Raw genomic sequence first — 19,717 nt, forward strand, 5'->3', positions numbered from 1 at the left:
TGAAAAAACATAAATATCTTTAAACTATTTTTCAATGACCAATGAGGTATTAAAAAGTTCAAATTACCCCACAATCAAGACCGTTATTTTTTCACTCAAGAAAAATAAATAAATTTGTAGCGATATATAATAAAACCGTGTCTAATACTATATTAAAAAGCATTTACGCTATATAGTTTGTTAAATGTTTGAAATTATCCCTTCGGGAGAGAGGGCTCGAAGCCATGATGGACCGTGAAAATCACCCGAATATCCAAGACTCAAATAAAGCTCGTATCCATTCGTTTGCCATCGATCGGGGCTCGAGTTTATTTAGGATCCTAGTAGCTCTTCTAATGACTCAACATGTTCAAAATGAATGAGCTTGTACATGATCCGGGGCTGGTTGCTAAATCGAAATATATTACCCTAAGATCGAACTTGATCTACTCATGACTAATCATAAGAATATATACAAATTACATGCCTTAAATGAGTTTACATTCCTTGATCTCATGTGAATGGTCCTGTCATCATCCCCAATTGTACACAGTCCATGAAGCTCAAAACTAGAATAACTTTTGTAAATGGGAAAAACATTAAACATTCTGCTCTTTCATAAATACACTCACACGAGATTCAACCGTTCTGCTTCACACCCATGTGAGTTCAAGACTTTGTTGATAGCTTTAAACCCAAGGAAAGTGAGGATCTTTTAATCGAAGAAGAAAACGACCTCGTATTCTTTCTCTTGCCCATATCTAAATATACATGCACACATCCTCACGTGTACATGACCTTTTATCTCTTGTCTAATTTTGCTTAGACATCGGAAAATTAATCCGTAACCCTTTACGTATGTACGAAGACTTGTTTTGGAGTGTTATGGCAATCCAAACCTCGTCTATCATGTCTTCTAACCCACAATAGCATTCGGAAGACCATTAACTATGATTGCGCAGAATTGGGACCTCATTTCTAAGCCTGAAAAAGTTGAGTAATATGAGAGAATGCTGCGTGGATGTCTCCACCTTTTGTTGCATGATTTATGTGCTTCCGAACATCATGTTTATATTCATAACTTAATGTTCAGAGAGATTAATTTCCTGTAGTCATTGGCGCTAGGTCGACCAGGAATGGATCTACATGTTTATTCCTTCTTTACTTCGTGTACCTTCGGATGGCCATAGGTCCGCCGTGAACTAAGTTAAAAGGGAACGAACAATCTGGGGATACGGCGGCATGTGGTGTTTTATTGACCCGAGGATAAGCCTTGTGTTACGCTCGTATTAATTCCTAAAGGATTGCCAAGAACCAGCTTAAGCCACGCGTGTGACACTCGACGAGATAAAAAAGATGATTTATCAGAAAAGAAGAGAGTAACAGTCCAGAGCACACTTCGACAGCAGATTTCCAAAGGCGTCCTAGAGTAATCTCCACCTTGAGCCGGTAGAGTTCTAATTTAATGCACACGTGTCGAAGAGTGACGACTTTGAAAGGTGGCATCTGTCAGGCGCCATTTACATAACAGTAAGAACAAGGAAGACTGATTTGAGAAACAGGATTCATGAAGAGAGTCCACACGTAGCAACACTACAATAATCAGCTCTCAAGGCACTTTAGGGTATAAATTGTCAGCAAATCACTTAAACTTGAAGGCTATATTATTGTAGTCTTGTAAGCAAATTGGTCTCATCATGAACATAAATGCCTTTATATTTGTAACGTGAAGTACAATCAATTCGGGTTTTTGTTTCATTAACAACACTTCCTTTTCGTCATAAATATAAATGCCTTTGTTATTTATTTTAATTTTTCAAAAATAACTACAGCATAAAAAAACCAAGTTAAATCGCTGTTATTGTATGTTAAAAAACAAAAAAAAAATCAACGAAAAGTAAAAATAATAATTCTATGCAAGAGTCTCGCATTAGTTTAGAATTTAGCTTCTTAATCTCCTCATCTAAACTCTCTTGTAAGAATCAATCCTGTTAAATCACCTTGTTTTGGATTCAAACAAAACACACAAGACATCGCCCTATGTTTCGATCTCCAACATATGATAATTTTCAATTGGATTAAAAAACAGCTCCTTTAAACTAATATTGCCACGAAAGGTTTCTCAAATTAAGGATCCAGAGACGGCGAGTGACCTAGAAAGAAATGCTTTTGACATAAAATGAGAACAGCTGTTTGTTCTATGCACGAAATTACTATTAAATTTGCTAGCTAGAAGAACAATTTCATATTGTATTAGAACAAACTACTTCCCTAGGTGTGGTATCGGCTAGACCCACATGGGAGAGAAAAACAAAGCACAAATACTACTAGGGAAAGTGCATTTTGTTAGCTTCTAAATCCTCATGAAAGCAAAGACGGAGACAAATAATGACACAATTACCAGGTATAATAATATATTTCCAAACAAGTTATGGGGTTTGCATAAGGAGAGACATGTCGCCCTGTTCTACGAAAAAAAGTTCAGTATGTCGGGTGCTTTGTTTTGGGAGGAGGAGGTTCGTGGATCTGTCCTCCACTAGATTCATCTTCGCATCAGCATTTTGACTCGACGCCACCTTCCATGTGTAGGTGTATATATCATCACCACCCCCCTTCTCCACATCACAACGACAATAATTTCATCTTGCTTGTCTGGTAGTTCCTCTTATACGAATTTCATCATTGCGGATTAAGACAGAAGAAGATTATGTGGCTGAACTCAGGACCCACAAACTCGACCCCTCGTCAAAAAAATCGACACACCGACCTCCCAAGCATGCCATTGCTAGTCTATAAAATCACTCATGCTCAAAAACCTTATAATTGCTTATTTACAAAGAGTGGGGAAAACCTGGTCATTTTGTTCACCATAACTTAATCCTAATCATGTTAGGTCACACTGTTTATTGGATTGACGACGAACTACTTTGGGTTTTCAAGAAAAACTCATGTTCGTTGGCTGGAGTCGTGCTGAAGCTTTAATTGTTAGGTGATATTCGTGGCATTCTATTGCCATGCATGTGCCCTGGCTAGTCTCGTTTGTTCCCTCTTCTTTAAAAACTTCGTGGGTTGGGCTCTGTTTTCTTTTACTTCACCTTCTAGCAAGAATTCTGCTGTAAATAACTTTGGAGCAAGAATTGGCGGTCGCGCAATTGGTTTCTATTGTTAATAGATTGAGTTTATTTAACAAGAAGCATAAGCTTATCTATTCCCAATGATCCATCTGAATTAACCTTCTTTTATGCATACTAGCCAACTAGAAGTCTAACCTTTGGATGGCTATCATAACTGCACCGTGCACCAAACTTGCTTGTCGATTTACATGCGCAACCAATGCATTTAAGCCCGTCACGAGCTCTCAAAGAAGAGGGTCACAAATATCGCATTTAAGGCCAGCACGCCCTTCCTAGCTGAATTCTCCACAAGATTAATTCCCATGTCGAAAATGTATACATTTAATACTTAGCACAAAAATTCATGAACAGGAAGCTGAGTACCGAAGCATAGGGTGGTGGCCATGTGGGAAATACCTGTTCAAGCTGTTTGGGGAAGTAGCAAGCAACGTCAAGAAACGAAAGGGGCGAGCCTGCAAGCTACAAAACCCAGTTTCATCCAGTTGGGACATCTTGAATTTTGGAGAATAGTCACGTTCAAACTGTTTTAAACCAATCACAAGTCATAGTAAATAAGTACACGATTAACGAAATAGAAGGGGGGCATCAGGTAGGATTTTTTCTAAATTACAAAATGGAAACATGGGTTAAGATAATGAGAAGCTTCTGGGACTTAATTTATCCAGTCAAGCATACAAGAATAATATCCATGCTCAAAATATAGCTTGAAAAAATATTTATGAACAAATGCAAGAAATCAAGAGCAAACTATTAGTTTCTTTAAGCTCGTATTATACACGCGTATAATAATATACATGGAGCTAGCCATTCCGAAGCAGGAAAATCATCAAATGCAAGCTCTTTCGCTCATTGCATTCTCCAGGGAGATCTGAAATGAAAAATCAACAGCGAAAGGTGATAACTACCAAAGCTGGTGGTGAATTTGCCTTTGGGAACAAGAAGTTTGTTTTGTCTGCTTCAGACTCCTTCAACTTCTATGTCTAAAATTGACTCAAGGTTAAATTAGACCCAGAACCATAACCACAAACAATTACATGCTCCAAAACACTAGTGGATACCACTTTATACAAAATATATATATGATAGCAGATTCATTTTTTAGTTTTTAAAATGATACTAGTATCTAAATTACAACGCTAGTGTTAAAAGAGCAGTACTATAAAACTTGATGAATTGGATTTCCATGATCTTATCACAGGAGAGTAGAAGCAAGGGCTTGCAAGGTTCTAGATTAGAGACTTGCGACTGATCACTTGAAAAGCGAGAACGCGGAAGGGAGTTTCTGAATTTTCTTCAGAGACCCTCTTTCGCTGGGATGATGAATAGACTCTATACCATACAAATCTGGCATCTTTAAATGCATGCACGAGACAAGATATTTGATGATGTTTGGTTATCAGAAGACGATCTCCTTCGGAGCCAAAGGATTAGAGTGCTTCTCCATGGCATTTTGACGATATCCTCTCATGTTTTCTGCATTCAAATTTGTTGTTCAATCAAGAAGTCATTAGGAAGCACACAATTTCAAATTTACAAAAACGTAAAGTAAAATTTCAGCAGCTCTATCAGATCATAAATGAACAAGATTATAGTTCTAATTTGATGATTTGGCTGAACTAGTCAAAACCCAGAGATATTAGACACTAATTTACAAAATCACGAATGTTGTTGCAACAAATGTCGCATTTTCCCAGTCTTCTAATAGTGCTCCATGGATGGCTCGATGCTGCACAGGGGAAGTATACGTACAAGGTGGTATTTCAGATGGATGGAATCCCGCACAAATTTCAGTAACATGTTAATCTTTTTCTGTGGTATACATTTGTTGATTATCCACAACTAAACTCGTCTATACAGAACTGGACGTTAGTTCAAATAATATATTATTTCTTTACTGGATTTTACAAAATCAGATGATATATTCTTCCATATGCTAATTTTGGCATCATATTTGGGCCCCATGTTTTCCTGGCACATCCATGGCAGCCTATGAAGTATTCTTAAGGGGAAGTAATTCCTCGCTCGGGTGCTTTCGGCCACCACAGTGCAGGTTTGATTCTTGAAGAATCGTGCAGAAATGCAAAAGAGCGGGACCCCACTTGAACTATCTCCGAATTTTCCCTCTTAGGACCCCATTTTGGTGGGCCCTGACTAGACTTTGGCCTCTACAAAATGTGGAAAAGATTATATTTTGCTCATCTCAGAAGATATTTACTACATAGGAAGATGATAAATCCAACTGTACAAAGTATATTAAAATAATATTTTTATTTATTTTTTTAAAAAATTTATTTTTAATATTAACTCTTTAAATTGATTTAAATACACACAAAAAAAATTTAATTTGAATCAACCATCTTAAAAGGAATTAGAAATCACAAGGGAATCAAATCATGGAAGTGGCAGGATCCCAAATCTCAAACTCATCCAGGCCAGCGTCATAGCCACAAATCACGATGTGATGACCTCATGCATAAATAAATCACAAAAAATCCTCATGATTTGTTTCAATCTGATCACGAGCCATCTTTCTAGAACTCAATCAGTATTGAGATTCAAATAAAGTAAATAAGCCATCCTATATCACACTAATCAAACAGATTGCAGTATAAGCTTATGATGAATTATCTAAAATGGGTAACTCGAGCATCTTAACATCGGATTGCAAACACGCCCTGTGATAAATAATTTTCATCCCCGTGAAAATTATATCAACATGCATAATGTCTGACCTACCGTGCCAATGGCATGAGCTGTGACTCTTTTTCACAGGTGTATCCATTAGAAAGAATGACAATGATTTTCTGTTACAAAGTAAAGAGAAAATTAGAGCCCATTTTTATGTGATCGAATAGAAAGAGAAGATAGGGGGCAAAAGGGATCTCCCTCGCCAGCAAAGCCTGAGTTGCCACCAGCTAAGCCTGGTAGAATAACATCCTCCAACCAAGAGTGACTGTGACATAATGTTTTGCCAGAAACAGTTAACATTAAGTTTTTCCACGTTTTTTTCCCTCTCCTATAGGGTCAACTGTTAGAATATGTTAAGTCAAAACCACATGGAGGAGTGAAAAACATACAAAAACGAGACAGTTAGAAAATGGCCGCAAGACAGTTAAAGGAGAAAGTAATTCCAGAAAGAATAATAAGAAATGTGATGTTAAACGAGATCCACACCTCAATTTGTACTGGTTAACCAATGCTATTGAAAAATAATTCCCCAACAATATGAGGAGAAATTTCCAGCACTGTAGAAAGTAAAAGGTTTGTAAACATTATCGACTTGAAAAAAGAAATTAATTTTACAAAGGTAGATATAGTAGCAGGTGTATGAATATAAGGCTTTCAAGTGAGAAATGAAAAATGATCATATCATCATAATAGTAAGTTTTGAGTTTGCTGTCAGCATAAACTAATCACATTAACTACACAAAACCAGCATGCAAAAAAAAAGAAAACACTTGATGACAGATGACTATGAATTACATGCTTATAGATGAATGACGTATACCTGTATATTAATGCCTTCTCCTCGTACCTTTTGAAATAACACATCCAATTGCACTAGATCCGTAGGCAGTTGTTCCTTCATGAATTTAAACCAAACCTTATGAGTGTTTTCAATGACAATCAGACAACACAGGAAACATCATCGGTCAATCAAAATAAACAGAAGCATAATGCAAGAATTCATCAAAATTCCCTATAGCAATGCATATAGATAATCGAAACAAATAAATAAATAAACAAAATCATGGAATGTCACCTTGTAAAATAGTTTGGATTTGCTCCGATTGTTACTGTGTAGTGGGAGAAACTAACAGAATGCTTCTGCAGTAAATATGCCAGATCTACCGCCTAAATGTTGCAAACAAGATATCAATTCAACAGTAAGATTCATGACAAGATGTTCAATCGATTCATAGAAATACAGAAGTTGTGTGCTCGATTCATTCATTGTCACCAATGTCTTTGTTACAGAAAATGTGTGCTTGATTCATTGTTACCCATATCTATAAGTGCATTTGTAGGCCATGACATGACTTAATCAGTTGCATTGAACACAAAACTATCTATAACTTTAGACTTTTCAAGTGATAGTGATCCACACAATTTCTACAATTTGAAATTATTGATGGGTCCTTTGACCTTTGAACATCAAGATACGGAATTGGAGAAACAATTCCCAACTTGGAAAAATGCTGTCCAAAGAAGTCAGCACCTTCACGGAGATGATCAAGTAATGTCCTTGTATGGCAGTTAAAGCTATAATATGTTCAGAGAAAGAACGGCACCGGATTTCCCCCGAGAAGCAAGGAAGAGCCTGGCCTACATTCATCAACTGCCTTCCATGAGATTAAAAAAACTATGTTCCAGGTGTTGAAAATATTCTTGCAATCTACTTTAGAAATCCTAAAAGTATAATATGTCCTACGATTACATCCAAGTAATGCTAAAACCACGACCTTTTCAATGTTATCTCCATAAACTTACTTTATCCAGCAATAGTTAGAAAAGAAGTCGAAAGGATCTAGAAAAAGCCAGACACCAGATTACTTAATTAATCACCAATTGTTGCAACTCGAAAAAGTAATATCTAAGCCCTTATCAGCTACATCTTGAAATCACGTCCAGGATTTCCAGTAGCAGAAAACCATGAGCAATCAATCTACGCTATTGAAATTTCAGAAAACTGCTGAGAAATAACAGTGCATTCAGTTCAGATTTCTATGAAGAAGAACAAACCTATTAGTGCAGCCTAAGCCTGCCAAGGCTGAATGCCAATGTCATCAAAACACAACCCAGCCACAACCCCAATAGTGGAGCTGCTTTCTATGCGGAACCAACACAATTAAATCCCATTTCAAGCAAAACAAAAAAAAAAAGACTAAACAACAACTGATTGGGAAAAAGACTAGGATTTTCTTGCTTCAACAAAATGAGAGCAGGGCAGGGCTGCGTCCTCACATTACCTACCGCTGCTCGACGAAGACGATTGAATCCAACCATCTGATTTCCCTTCTTTCACGACCACCACCACTGCTTCAATATTAACAATCTTGTTGAATAAAAAAATACAACGGCCACATCAGTAGAAACCAAAATAACAATAAAAAAACTCCACGAAACCGCTAACACTCAAGCGTTCCCCGAAAATAAAAAAATAAGCCTTGCCTTGCAGTCATGGAAGATTTTTCCATCAAAGGAAAACAATTTCTTCAACCTGGTGTAAGAAATATAAATACAACAGATGAAACTTCCACAAGTTAAAAGAGAGTCGGGTTATGATCCATTTAAAAAACAAAAAAATAAAGTCATAAATTGATCATCATGGAGCCCTATCTCTACGTTAAAACAATCATAACCTAGGAAAGTATAAATATAAAGGACAAGATGATTCAAACAGATTGATTGATATCTATAATTATAACTGATTGATCCAAAGTAAACTATCTAATCAAGTTTTCAAGCAGTAAGAAATTATATTATCAGCTAAAATTATTGAGAGAGAGAGCGCCCGTTAATTACATGTATTTATGTAAGGTTAGGATGGATAGAGAGGAAAATAAAATATACCTTTTCTAAAAAAAGATGAATTTTTCGAGTTTGTTACTTCTGCTTCAGCTTTTGCTTTTCAGGTTTTTTTTTTTTTCCCTTATTTTTTTCTTTTTGTAATCTATAGTTGATTAATTTTGTGAATGCAGGGCCTGTTAGATATAGAGTGGACTGGGTTCGTTGTCAATTATGTGGTTCTGGGTGGTGATTAATTAGGCCTTGGCCCATTTACCTTTACAGCCTAGCTACCGAGGGTGGTTCTGGGTGGTGATTAATTAGGCCTTGGCCCATTCACCTTTACAACCTAGCTACCGCGGGTGGTTCTGGGTTCCTTTTTATTTCCAACAAAAAAGAAAGTAAAAAAGAAAATATGTTAACAGATATCGGGAAAATTTTAAGGTGATCAAGTAAAAAATCTTATTAGTTATTTTTTTTATATAAAAAAAGATAAAACCCATAATATATAAAAATTAATTAAAATATATCCATCTAATATTTATTTTTTCTTAATTATATCTATTTTAAAAATAAAGTCAGTAAATAAAATAACTAATAAAATACTTATACATGAACGCCGATTCTGTTGAGAAATATCAAAAGGCAGGATGTATATACTACTTTGTGTTACAGGATGCTGGGCTGACGGTTTCACAAGTAGCCTCGTGGTAAAATCTGAAAAAACATAATAAAGGACACGTGCCAGTTAAATAATTACAGGCTTACACCAAACCAATATTTATAGTATGTTTGGAATTGTTGTTGCAATTTCTTTTTAAAATAGTTTTTACTTGAAAAGATATTAAAATAATTATTTTTTATTTTTTAAAAATTATTTTTAATATCAACACATCAAAATAATTAATATATATGTATGTATTAGTAATTTAAAATAATAAAAAAATTTCTTTAAAACACTTTTTAAAATATAAAAACAATCAAGAATTAAAAAGTACTGCAGAATTTACCAATCCTGTTGAAATGCGAAGGCCATGAAGTTGAATGCTACGGTGATTCACCGAACATGAGAAGGGGTTACAAGCAATACCTGCCCATTACTTTAATGGATTGGTTACCCTGTGGTCCATGCTGTATATGTGCTGTAGAACCCACTGATAACTTTACCATGGAGTGGAGGTCAGGCCCGTGGCCACCTAAATTCGAAGCATCGGCAAAACCACGTATGAACATTATTATAATATTATTTATAATTATATAAAACTCTTATAAACACGTGGCTAGAATTTAGGAAGCCTGCTTGTCCTTTTTTTTTGAAAAAAGAAAATTAGGCGGGTTCGCCCCTTGAAGAATATATTTTTTTAAAAAAAAACATGTGGGTTTGTGTTTTTTAAGCTCGAACACACTGGAGAATCTAGGCCTAGCCCGTGTGCCGGGGTCTTTCTTTGTGCATTTATTTTTTTATGTCATTTTATTTTTTGTTCTTCCATTCCCTTCCTTTTGCGTCGGGCTTGTATTGAATTTTTTTATATAAATTTATCATATCTTGTGATGTTTTTAATTCAATATGATCTAATTTTTACTTTAATTTTAATATTTTTTTATTAAAAGGTTTTTTTTTCTGTGCAACCTAGAAAAAAATTATTAGATATAGTTGAATTTATTTTTTATGTTTCAAGATCACATGTTTGCATTCATATATATATTTCAACTTCTATGTTTGATTTTTGGCTAAATATTATTTAGTTTTAATTTGATTTCCACATAAAATAGTAATATTTTTTTTATAATACATGTAACCTTGTATAATATTTTTTTCTTTGATTTTATTCAGTTTACTTTCATATTTATATATATTTTTATTATCGTTTAACTAAATAAAAAATTAATTTTATTAAATAGAGTTATTAAATATAATTGGAAATACGAGTTGTATTGCAAAATTAAATATCCTAAATTATATTTATTTTTTAATTTTTATAGTCTAGTTTTTAGTTATTGTTGAGCATTTTTTATTTATTTATGTAGAGTCACAAGTGATTCTTAATTTATTTAGATAAATGTATGTATAAATTTTTGAATTTATGATTAATTTTTTTATATAAAAAATTATGTGACCGGCAGTGAATAGCAGGCTAGATGTCTTGTTTTTACTGTTTCTTATTTATTATTACTAGGAGTACTAAGCTGAAAAAATGTTGCATGTGCAGGGATTTGTGATAGTGAAACATAAACGACTGCATTTTCCCATCCACAAAAGACGGGCTAAAGTTCAAATTTAAAAATAGCCTCGCTATTATCTAGGTAGTTTACTTAGCTATCATGCCTCAAAGCTCAAACTTTGAATTCGAAGCTTGTCAATGCATCCGGCAACTGCCGTCTTAAATATTCTTATTGCCAGACAGCTAAGGTGACGTGACGTGGTATCACGGTTCCTATGATCAGATTGCTGGTCAAGATGTTTTGAGATCTTAGTCAGCCATCTTAAAAAATAACCCCTTTCAAAAAGAAACTAAAATAACTTCTCATTCTCATAATAATGATTAATTTCGTTTGTATTATGGTAAAACTACTTTCCTGCCCGGTTAATTACAAACTGCTGATAGCACTTTGTTTCTGGACTTTAAAAATAGTTTCGAAGAAACTTAATTTTTAATTTTTATATTATGCTCAATGTTAAAAATAAATTTAAAAAATAAAAAAAATATTATTTTGATATATTTTTAAATAAAAAATATTTTAAAAAAAAACCTTTTATATTTCTTGTTAATGGTTTTTGCGCAAGTTTATGCCATCCTTTTCACTGATGAAGAGGTTTCGTTCGAAGACATCAGAGACTGCCAATTTCACTAATACTAACATAGGAAAATACGAAGGAGAAGAAGCTGAAATATCATTTTTAATTATTTGATAATAAAAATGGGTGTATCGACATTTCATGCTAATGAAGTGACATAATCACTCGTTGTCAAGGTTGAACTGTGAAGGCGGGACGATCAAATGAAAGAGGATGAACTTTGGATAACTTGCTGCAATTCCTGTATCAAAAGATTTTTGCCTTTCGCCATCGCGGACGGCCACAAAAGCAAAGCTTTTTCTCTGGGCCTTTGCTTGGCGGGTTTTCAATCTGTTTTAACTAGCCGTTGGCGGGCCTTGCCCTCAGCTAAGTGGGCGGAGGTCGAAACTCAAAGTAAGTGAGAATCTCAAAAGGAACATGAAGCTTTTGAAAAGGAAACACGGGAAAGAGAGGATCGCCGACTCCCAGTATCACATGGAAATTTGTTGACGTTTCACATGGAAATTAGTGTTTTGAACTTTTGATCGGACTTAAATAGTTAAAGGCCTCGTGTCTTCTCCCTGTATTGAAGATAAACGAAACATGACATTAATTGATTCTTAATACAATCGATGATTATTGCAGGGGAGGGACCTGGGACAGCAGCAATCACTGGACTACGATAACTGCGCTCAAGTCAAGGTCGTACGATATTTCTCAACGTCGATTAGTTGAAGTGCAGGTGGTCGGAAATGGGTTCTCAGGGCCTCCATGCTTAATCGAAATGCTTTCTTGCACTGGAAAGTAAAAGAGGTAGAGAGGTTAGATGACCGGCTAAGTAGATTTTTGTGGTGCCCTGCCCCCTTACAACTCAGTTTCTGTGACATGATCAATGCAGGGGCACGATGTTAGAGACAACGGTCAAACAAAACATCCTGGAATCCTCAACCTTTTTCATAAAAACACAAGTCAGAAGGGTTAAACATGTCTATTTTGAAGCAGTGAAAGAGGATTGAAGATGGTTAAATATTGCTGTTGGGTTAGGTAAGGTCCTCTGCTGCAATGCATGGAGAACGGTAAAAGCACTCTCTGCTGTTTATCTTTTTGTATCTCTCTCAAACGGCTATATCACCAAATCTCTATCTACCATCATGACCCTTAATTTCCCATCATGTTATGTAACATTATCATTTGTCAATCACTAGCCAAACTGGCCTGTCCCCAGTCCCCACTCCCATCCATGAGACAAAACACAAGTTTATGGTCGGCCGTCCTTTTTAAAAAAAAATTATTATTTTTTTATTTTTTTTGTATTTTTTATCGTTATCTTGATGTGAAAAATGAATTTTAATCATAACGAATTAACCACCATTAATAAACACGAGCGCAGTATTGATAATAGCATCTGCTTTTTGTATGAGATTGGGTGCTGAAAGTGGGTCACAAACAACGGTAGCAATTAACTGGGTATGAAATGGCTATTTATCCAATAAACACCCTTCAAGAATATAATGTTCAATGAATATTAAATCATGTATATCACTAAGAAAATACATCCATGTAATTATATTTTTTTATATGAATATATACTTCTTTCATGTCCCGCTAACATCCACTAATAATTTTTAATAAAAAAACCTTGACATGCAAAGACTCGGTTGCAAACAAATTTAAGACAGGGGTAAAATGTTTTTTCTCTCTGAAACATACGTGGGCAAAACATTCCAATAAAAGGACTTATTTGTAAGCAAATATAAACTTGATGATCAAAATTAACTTTCCAAAAATTGTAGGCGTAAAATGAAAATTAATGAAGATTAAATCTTGGCTAGCTTGGATGGGTATGCTGTCAACATATTCTGGTATAGATTTGAAAGGTGATTCACTAATTTTTTTTTTTATTAATATGATTGTTCGGTCAGCTTACATTAATATTGATTAATCTCATGAGTTTTGAAATTAATAAATATATAAATATCAAGTAACCGACAATATCATTCACTAATTTCTTAACAATACAAGTTGTATATTTTCCAGTGGATAAGATATAAGATTGATATAATGGACCGATATCCGGCTATTATATTACTTAGCAGAGGATGGTGCATTATTGTGTGGAATAAAACCAATTATAGAATCTTTATCCATAGTTTTAAATCTTGAAATTAAACCACATGAGTTTTGATTTGTTTTAGTTAAATGAAATAAATAGCTATATATTAATAACTATGTGTGCACTCTCATGGTAATATTTAATAAAATTAATGATGAGATTTAAAAATAAAATAAAATTATTTCCGTACTATGTTAATTTCGACATCAACGGTGAAACAATGATGATTTTTTTTTTCTATAATGTTTTTAGATTTATTCAAAACTTTGAAACTATCATTACCTGATCGCTACTATACGGCCTTTCTAATGGCCTATATTCCTTTAAAAGGTATTTTTACAACTTTTATGAACATGTAGAAATGCTACACGAAGCAATTTATTTTTATATTTTAAAAAAAATATGCCTACAGTCTATTTTATGAAAGCGTCAATCTTCTATTCTATTTGTTTTTATATTTTAAAAAAAATTAATTTTTTTTATATTAAATAAATATTTTTTTTGATATTTTCAGATTATTTTGATATATTAATATTAAAAATAATTTTTAAAAAATAAAAATATATTATTTTAATATATTTTAAAATAAATTTTTTAAAATAACAACAATTACATTTTCAATCCCATTATTCATAAATGCATCAGAGATTTACGTCAACAAGGAGAAGGAGAAGATGACAACTTGTAGGTTGTCGCTTGCTGGGCTTGATAGGTTTCGATGAATGCTCAAAAGAAAATGAAAAAAAAAAAAACCAAACCTGTCCGTATGCATCAATTTACTGCGCTTGAAAGAGCTGAAGCAAACTCAAATTTATTTTTCAACGTCAACCTAACCCACCCGTTCTATCAATTTTCTATTTCCTTGCATGAAAGTTACAGGTGAGCATATAAATGCTAAATAACTGCTCAATAATTTCCACTAAATGAATACTTTGAGTAGTGCAGACGCTTTAAAAAAATAAAAAAAACGAAAACATAACGTGAGTGAATACCTTGTATTTTCTTTCCCTCTATGTAAAGCTTGTGTTGTCTCTCTTTTATGAGCTCATGGCTAGAATACCTTCCTTAAAGATTACAAATTATATCAGGACAAAGAATTAGAAAACAAATAGAAAAGGAAAAGTATAAATCATTTTTACACAATGAGCTACCCATTCCTCTATTTTTCAAAGACCTTGGTCAATATTTAATAATATTTAAATTTGAAATTTGAATAAATTTATATTATTTTATGATTAACTTTTATTAATAGATATTAAAAAAATAAAAAGCATCATATATATATATATATATATATTTATTAACTTAGATTTTTGGAAGAGCTTGCGTGCACCTTTATTATTTTCATGAGTCTTGAAGTTAATGATAATATAAGTCTACAGTGGTTCTAAAATTTATAAAATTTAAATTGGTAACCTCTAGAAAATAAATATAAAATCTTAATCAGTTAAGATATATTATCCAAGATTATATATATATAAATAAATAAAGAGTATCATATTAATCCATACTTGAGAGTGTAGACGTCCATGGCGCTGCATTTATTTATTCGATAGTACTAGAATAGTACTTTTACTCTCAATCTAATCTAGCTCTTGATCTCCTTGTGTTGTCTCCGTCTCCCCATTGCATGACGAGGTACGTACGAAGAAAGACGGTATATAAAAAAAATTCAAAAAGAGGACGTGGCCACGGGTAAAACAAACAGGGCAAAAATGTAATTTGAGAGGGCATTGGCAAATCCGTCCGCTTACGGCCACCTGACCTGACCATATTGTTTTAATATTATTTTGAACGTATTCTCTGCTCAGAGACTGAAAAAAGTCTTTGTTTTTGTGTTGCTGCTATGGTTTTTTTTTTTTTTTTTTTTTAATGTAATTTTAAATTTTTTTTTTATTTTAATAGGTTGATGTGAAAAATAAATTTTAATAAATAAAAAAATATTTTTAATAAATTTCAAACGAAAAAATATTTTAAAGAAACAGCATAGTAACAAACACTAGGAGAAACAAAGCAAATAAAAAAACAAAGAGAGACGTTAGCTCATGGCACGTGATCCTTTGACAGCAGTTTGCCTTTTGATCTTCAAAAATCAAAATTTGAAGCTAGGCAAACAGAATATAAATATAAAGAACAAACCCCCTCAACGAAAAGGAAGAATAATCTAATTGATTCTCTTTCATTTCTTGTAACCACTTGGTTTTATTGCAACCTCAAATCATGAGCCGCATCAAAAACCCATGTACTTGTAGCGTTAACTAGCTAGTGGAATTATGGTTTTGGTGAATCCTACAAGGAATTGAGCTTTTGGGTTTCGAAAAGTTAAACTGCCCTTTTTTTTTTAAGAATGGAAACAATGGCGAAGAAGAGTTGTGGTGGGGGAGGATTTGAGAAGAAGAGGAAGGATGGGTCTGAGTTACTGACCGATTCAAGAGAGAGTAGCAACTCGAGTTCTAGGAGTAGTTCTAGTGAGGTAGCTAAGACAAATAATGGGTGTGCTTCACCGTCTCCTCTGGGCTGGCCTATAAGGAAATCTGGAGAGTGCAAGAGCTTGGTCTCTATTGGAAATGGTAGTGAAGAAAAGAAAGCCCATTTGGAGGATTCAAAATTCAGAAAGCTAGGATCAAAGCTTTCAGGTTGGTTTTGGTGCTTTTTTACTTTTTTCATTATATATGCCTCTCATGTTTCAAAAAATTCAAATTTCAAAATTGCCATTTTTTATTTTTTTTTGATTGAGGTATATGCCCACTTTATGATTATTAGGAAGCTGACTTTATCTCCATTTCTTTTGGGGGTGATTTTGTGTAGAGATTGATATGATGAAGGAGAGGTTTGCAAAATTGTTGCTTGGTGAGGATATGTCAGGGTCTGGAAAAGGGGTTTGCACAGCTTTGGCTATATCAAATGCCATCACCAATTTGTGTGGTATGATCTCTTTCTCTCTCAATCCGTGTTGTGCGTGTGGAGCCTTGGTTCCCAGTTCTGCAGTTTCATTTTAATTTGATGTTGGTTATGCAACATGTAGGTCATGTTTTTGGGCAACTGTGGAGACTAGAGCCATTGCCTGCAGAGAAGAAATCAATGTGGAGAAGAGAGATGGAGTTACTTCTTTGTGTTGGAGATCACATTGTGGAATTAATACCCTCCTGGCAGACATTTCCTGATGGTAGTAAGCTTGAGGTAATTCTAATTATGGTCCCAATTTTAGAAATGTACAATGGAAATTTGCTCGCAAGGTCAAGGAAAAGAATAAGAATCTTAGAACAGAGCTTAATTAAGCAATTTGGCTGTTGGATTTTAGTTTTTCGACTGTTCTGATGATAAACCAACATAACATGATTGTAATATATGTTTCCCCTCCCCAATCCGTGTATTTATTTTCAACAATCTGATAACTGATTCTTGAACTGTGTACTATTTATAGCCTAAAATTTATTCTAGGATGTATTCAAGTTGTTGTTTCCGTACCCTTGTGTGAAGAAAGCTTGTGCTAGTTGAGATTTTTAGGATAGAGTCCCCGAGAAAAAGAAGATCCAATTAATTCATTTGAAATCAACTCAATTTTTCCTTTTCTTTTGTTTGTTTATCGATGTAATTAGTTTCTGCATTTTGCAGGTCATGACTTGCAGGCTTAGATCCGATCTTTTTATAAATCTACCAGCTCTGAGTAAACTAGACAATATGCTTCTTGTAAGATTTAGCCCTACTTATTACTTTAATCTCTCTCCCTCTCTCTTCATATCTGATCATTTTGGAAGTCATTAATCTGTTCCCTTCAATGACAGGAAGTTTTAGATAGTTTCACGGACACAGAGTTTTGGTATGTTGATCAAGGGATTGTAGCCCCAGACGCAGATGGGTCAGCCTCTTTCCGTAAGACAATACAGAGGCAAGAAGAAAAATGGTGGCTACCCGTACCCCGTGTCCCAGCTGGTGGTCTCAGTAATGATACAAGAAAGCAGTTGAACCACACGCGTGAATGCACCAATCAAATACTGAAAGCTGCAATGGCAATCAACAGTGTTGCTTTAGCTGAAATGGATATTCCTGACTCGTACTTGGAAGCTCTTCCAAAGGTTAAATCTGGCAATGCACCAGATTTTTTTTTTTCTGTTCCTGTGTCAAACTTTGCTTGATTTTTTTTTGTTATGTGATGGAATCAACACTGCATTCACAATTTTCTCAATGTTTCCTAATTATATGCTCAACTTTTTTGTACTGACTTGATTCCATTGATCCAAATCTTTATGTTTCTTCCTAATATTGTAGGCAGTTTCTGGTTTATCATATGTGTTTAAATGTAAAGTAAACGCATTTCACGAATCTTCTGATTAGGCACAATAACTTTCAATGATTTGCATAGATTTTTCTGTGTTAAGGGTATGTGACAGTCGGTTGTTAATTTATTTTCAGAATGGGAGAGCTTGTCTAGGGGACCTTGTGTACCGATATATTACTTCAGACCAGTTCTCTGCAGAGTGCCTGCTCGATTGCCTTGACCTGTCATCTGAACATGTTGCTCTAGATATTGCAAATCGTGTGGAATCGGCAATTTATGTATGGCGTCGGAGAGCTCATTCAAGACCCCCACCTAATCCAAACCGCTCCACTACAAAGTCATCATGGGAGATGGTCAAGGACTTAATAGTTGATGGAGATAAGAGGGAATTGCTTGCAGAAAGAGCTGAAAGTCTCCTGCTTTCCTTGAAGCAGTGGTTCCCTAATCTAACCCAGACCACCTTGGACACCAGCAAAATCCAATTCAACAAGGTTAGCTCTCTCTCACTCGCTCCATTATTACTTCAACCCCACCACACCATCCCCACCTTTTCTGTTTCCTAAGTTCTTCGTATCAACTTGACTTGTTTTTCAACTTTTAGGATGTTGGGAAATCAATTATCGAGAGCTATTCAAGAGTTCTGGAGAGCTTGGCGTTTAATATTGTGGCCCGTATTGATGACTTGTTATACGTGGATGACTTGACTAAACATTCGGACAAATTGTCTTCGGTTCCAACAGTCAGTGTGATTTCTCACAAGAAGGTTTCGATTCCCTACTCTGTGCCTGTCTCAGGCACTTCATACAAAACAACATTTAGTACACCGAGCTTTTCACCTATGCCGCTTATTAGTCCTGTACGGGGAGAGAGAACTCCATTCCTCCACAATATCACCACCTCCAACAACGATTACAGCAAGCCTCACCGTCGTGGTTTTGGTGTGAAGAGAGTTCTGACGAACTATCTTGGTGTTGATTCAAGACCAAAGATATGTGGTAATACAAACGAAGGATCATGTCCAAATCCAAAGACAAATCTAAGAGAGGATTTGGGACCGGAAAAGGACTCACCGACCCAAAAAAATGCGACTAAATTGCCTCAAAGCGCTCCCAAATATATTGCAACTTGACAAGGAAAATTGAAATGTAGCTTGAGAATTAGGATTGTTCATGCTGGAGAACCTTCTGATATTTTATTGTTGTTTACAATCTTAATGTCCTCTTCGAGTCCTTGATTTTTACTGTCAATAGCTTTATATTTAGTCCTTGAGTTATGGGACACGTAGTAAAAGTTTCTTCGACAAGGGGGCATTCCGAGAATTGAACTCGGGACCTCTCGCACCCTAAGCGAGAATCATACCACTAGACCAAATGCCCATTCTGATAAAAGAGTTGTCAAATTATATAAATAAACAAACAAAATATGCTATTAAAATAATAATTATGATTTTCTTATGCTATGCCATGTTCGGTATTAAAAATAATTTATTTCGAAGAAATTCATACGATAATAGGAATTTATATAAGAAGGTTGATTAAACCATGCTTGAAAATAAAAATAAAAATAAAATTAAAAATTTTATAAGTTTTAATCTAGTTAATAACTATGTAAACCTTAAGTGATTTTAAGAGGACTTAAACTTATAACTATTAAAAAAAAATATTAAGATTTGAGGAGTTAAATTACTCTAAGAATTATTTCATCTTTAACTTTTTTTATATAAGTGTTTGATACTTTTATTTTGTACAATAAAATGTTTAAGTTGATATGAGTTTGTCAACTACTGGTATGACTAAGTGATGAATTCTAACATTAAAAATAATATTTAAAATAATGTAAGTTGTTACGTTAGCAAATGAATCAAAACATAGTTGAAAATTAAAAAAATAGTGGTTAATATATATATAAAGAAACACGTATATAATTTG

The 19,717-nt window shown here is 34.3% G+C and overlaps 1 protein-coding gene, 1 long non-coding RNA gene and 1 other non-coding gene across 20 annotated transcripts; 1 reads left to right on the forward strand and 2 right to left on the reverse strand.

Annotated features, from left to right (window-relative positions):
* Window positions 1-1,972: 1,972 nt before the first annotated feature.
* Window positions 1,973-8,783, reverse strand: LOC118059654 (uncharacterized). 18 transcript variants are annotated; one of them, XR_012171067.1, is made up of 10 exons: window positions 8,688-8,765; window positions 8,079-8,334; window positions 7,857-7,943; window positions 7,333-7,439; window positions 6,877-6,968; window positions 6,622-6,696; window positions 5,850-6,358; window positions 3,908-4,586; window positions 3,510-3,634; window positions 1,973-3,389 (listed from the first exon to the last, which is right to left on the reverse strand). It is a non-coding gene; the product is annotated as an uncharacterized lncRNA (long non-coding RNA). The 18 variants fall into 18 exon arrangements; XR_012171065.1 differs by having other exon boundaries at window positions 7,260-7,439; XR_012171063.1 differs by lacking the exon at window positions 7,333-7,439 and having other exon boundaries at window positions 1,974-3,389; window positions 7,857-7,936; window positions 8,088-8,169; window positions 8,286-8,334; window positions 8,688-8,783.
* A 6,735-nt stretch (window positions 8,784-15,518) lies between these two features.
* LOC118059655 (rop guanine nucleotide exchange factor 7) lies at window positions 15,519-19,029 on the forward strand. Its single transcript, XM_035072566.2, has 7 exons — window positions 15,519-16,146; window positions 16,319-16,435; window positions 16,536-16,690; window positions 17,126-17,200; window positions 17,296-17,586; window positions 17,924-18,280; window positions 18,391-19,029. The coding sequence occupies exons 1-7, from the start codon at window positions 15,858-15,860 to the stop codon at window positions 18,916-18,918; spliced, it is 1,812 nt and encodes a 603-aa protein (XP_034928457.1). The 5' UTR covers window positions 15,519-15,857; the 3' UTR covers window positions 18,919-19,029.
* A 64-nt stretch (window positions 19,030-19,093) lies between these two features.
* On the reverse strand, window positions 19,094-19,165 carry TRNAP-AGG (transfer RNA proline (anticodon AGG)). The gene has a single exon. It is a non-coding gene; the product is annotated as a tRNA-Pro (tRNA).
* Window positions 19,166-19,717: the final 552 nt, after the last annotated feature.

The sequence above is a fragment of the Populus alba genome, chromosome 10 (assembly GCF_005239225.2).
Source record: "Populus alba chromosome 10, ASM523922v2, whole genome shotgun sequence".
NCBI lineage: Eukaryota > Viridiplantae > Streptophyta > Magnoliopsida > Malpighiales > Salicaceae > Populus > Populus alba.

Coding starts and splice junctions, on each gene's coding strand:
- LOC118059655 (XM_035072566.2), top strand. CDS start 15,858: ATGGAAACAATGGCGAAGAAGAGTTGTGGTGGGGGAGGATTTGAGAAG. Junction 16,436..16,535: donor TGCCATCACCAATTTGTGTG/GTATGATCTCTT, acceptor TGCAACATGTAG/GTCATGTTTTTGGGCAACTG. Junction 17,201..17,295: donor AACTAGACAATATGCTTCTT/GTAAGATTTAGC, acceptor CTTCAATGACAG/GAAGTTTTAGATAGTTTCAC.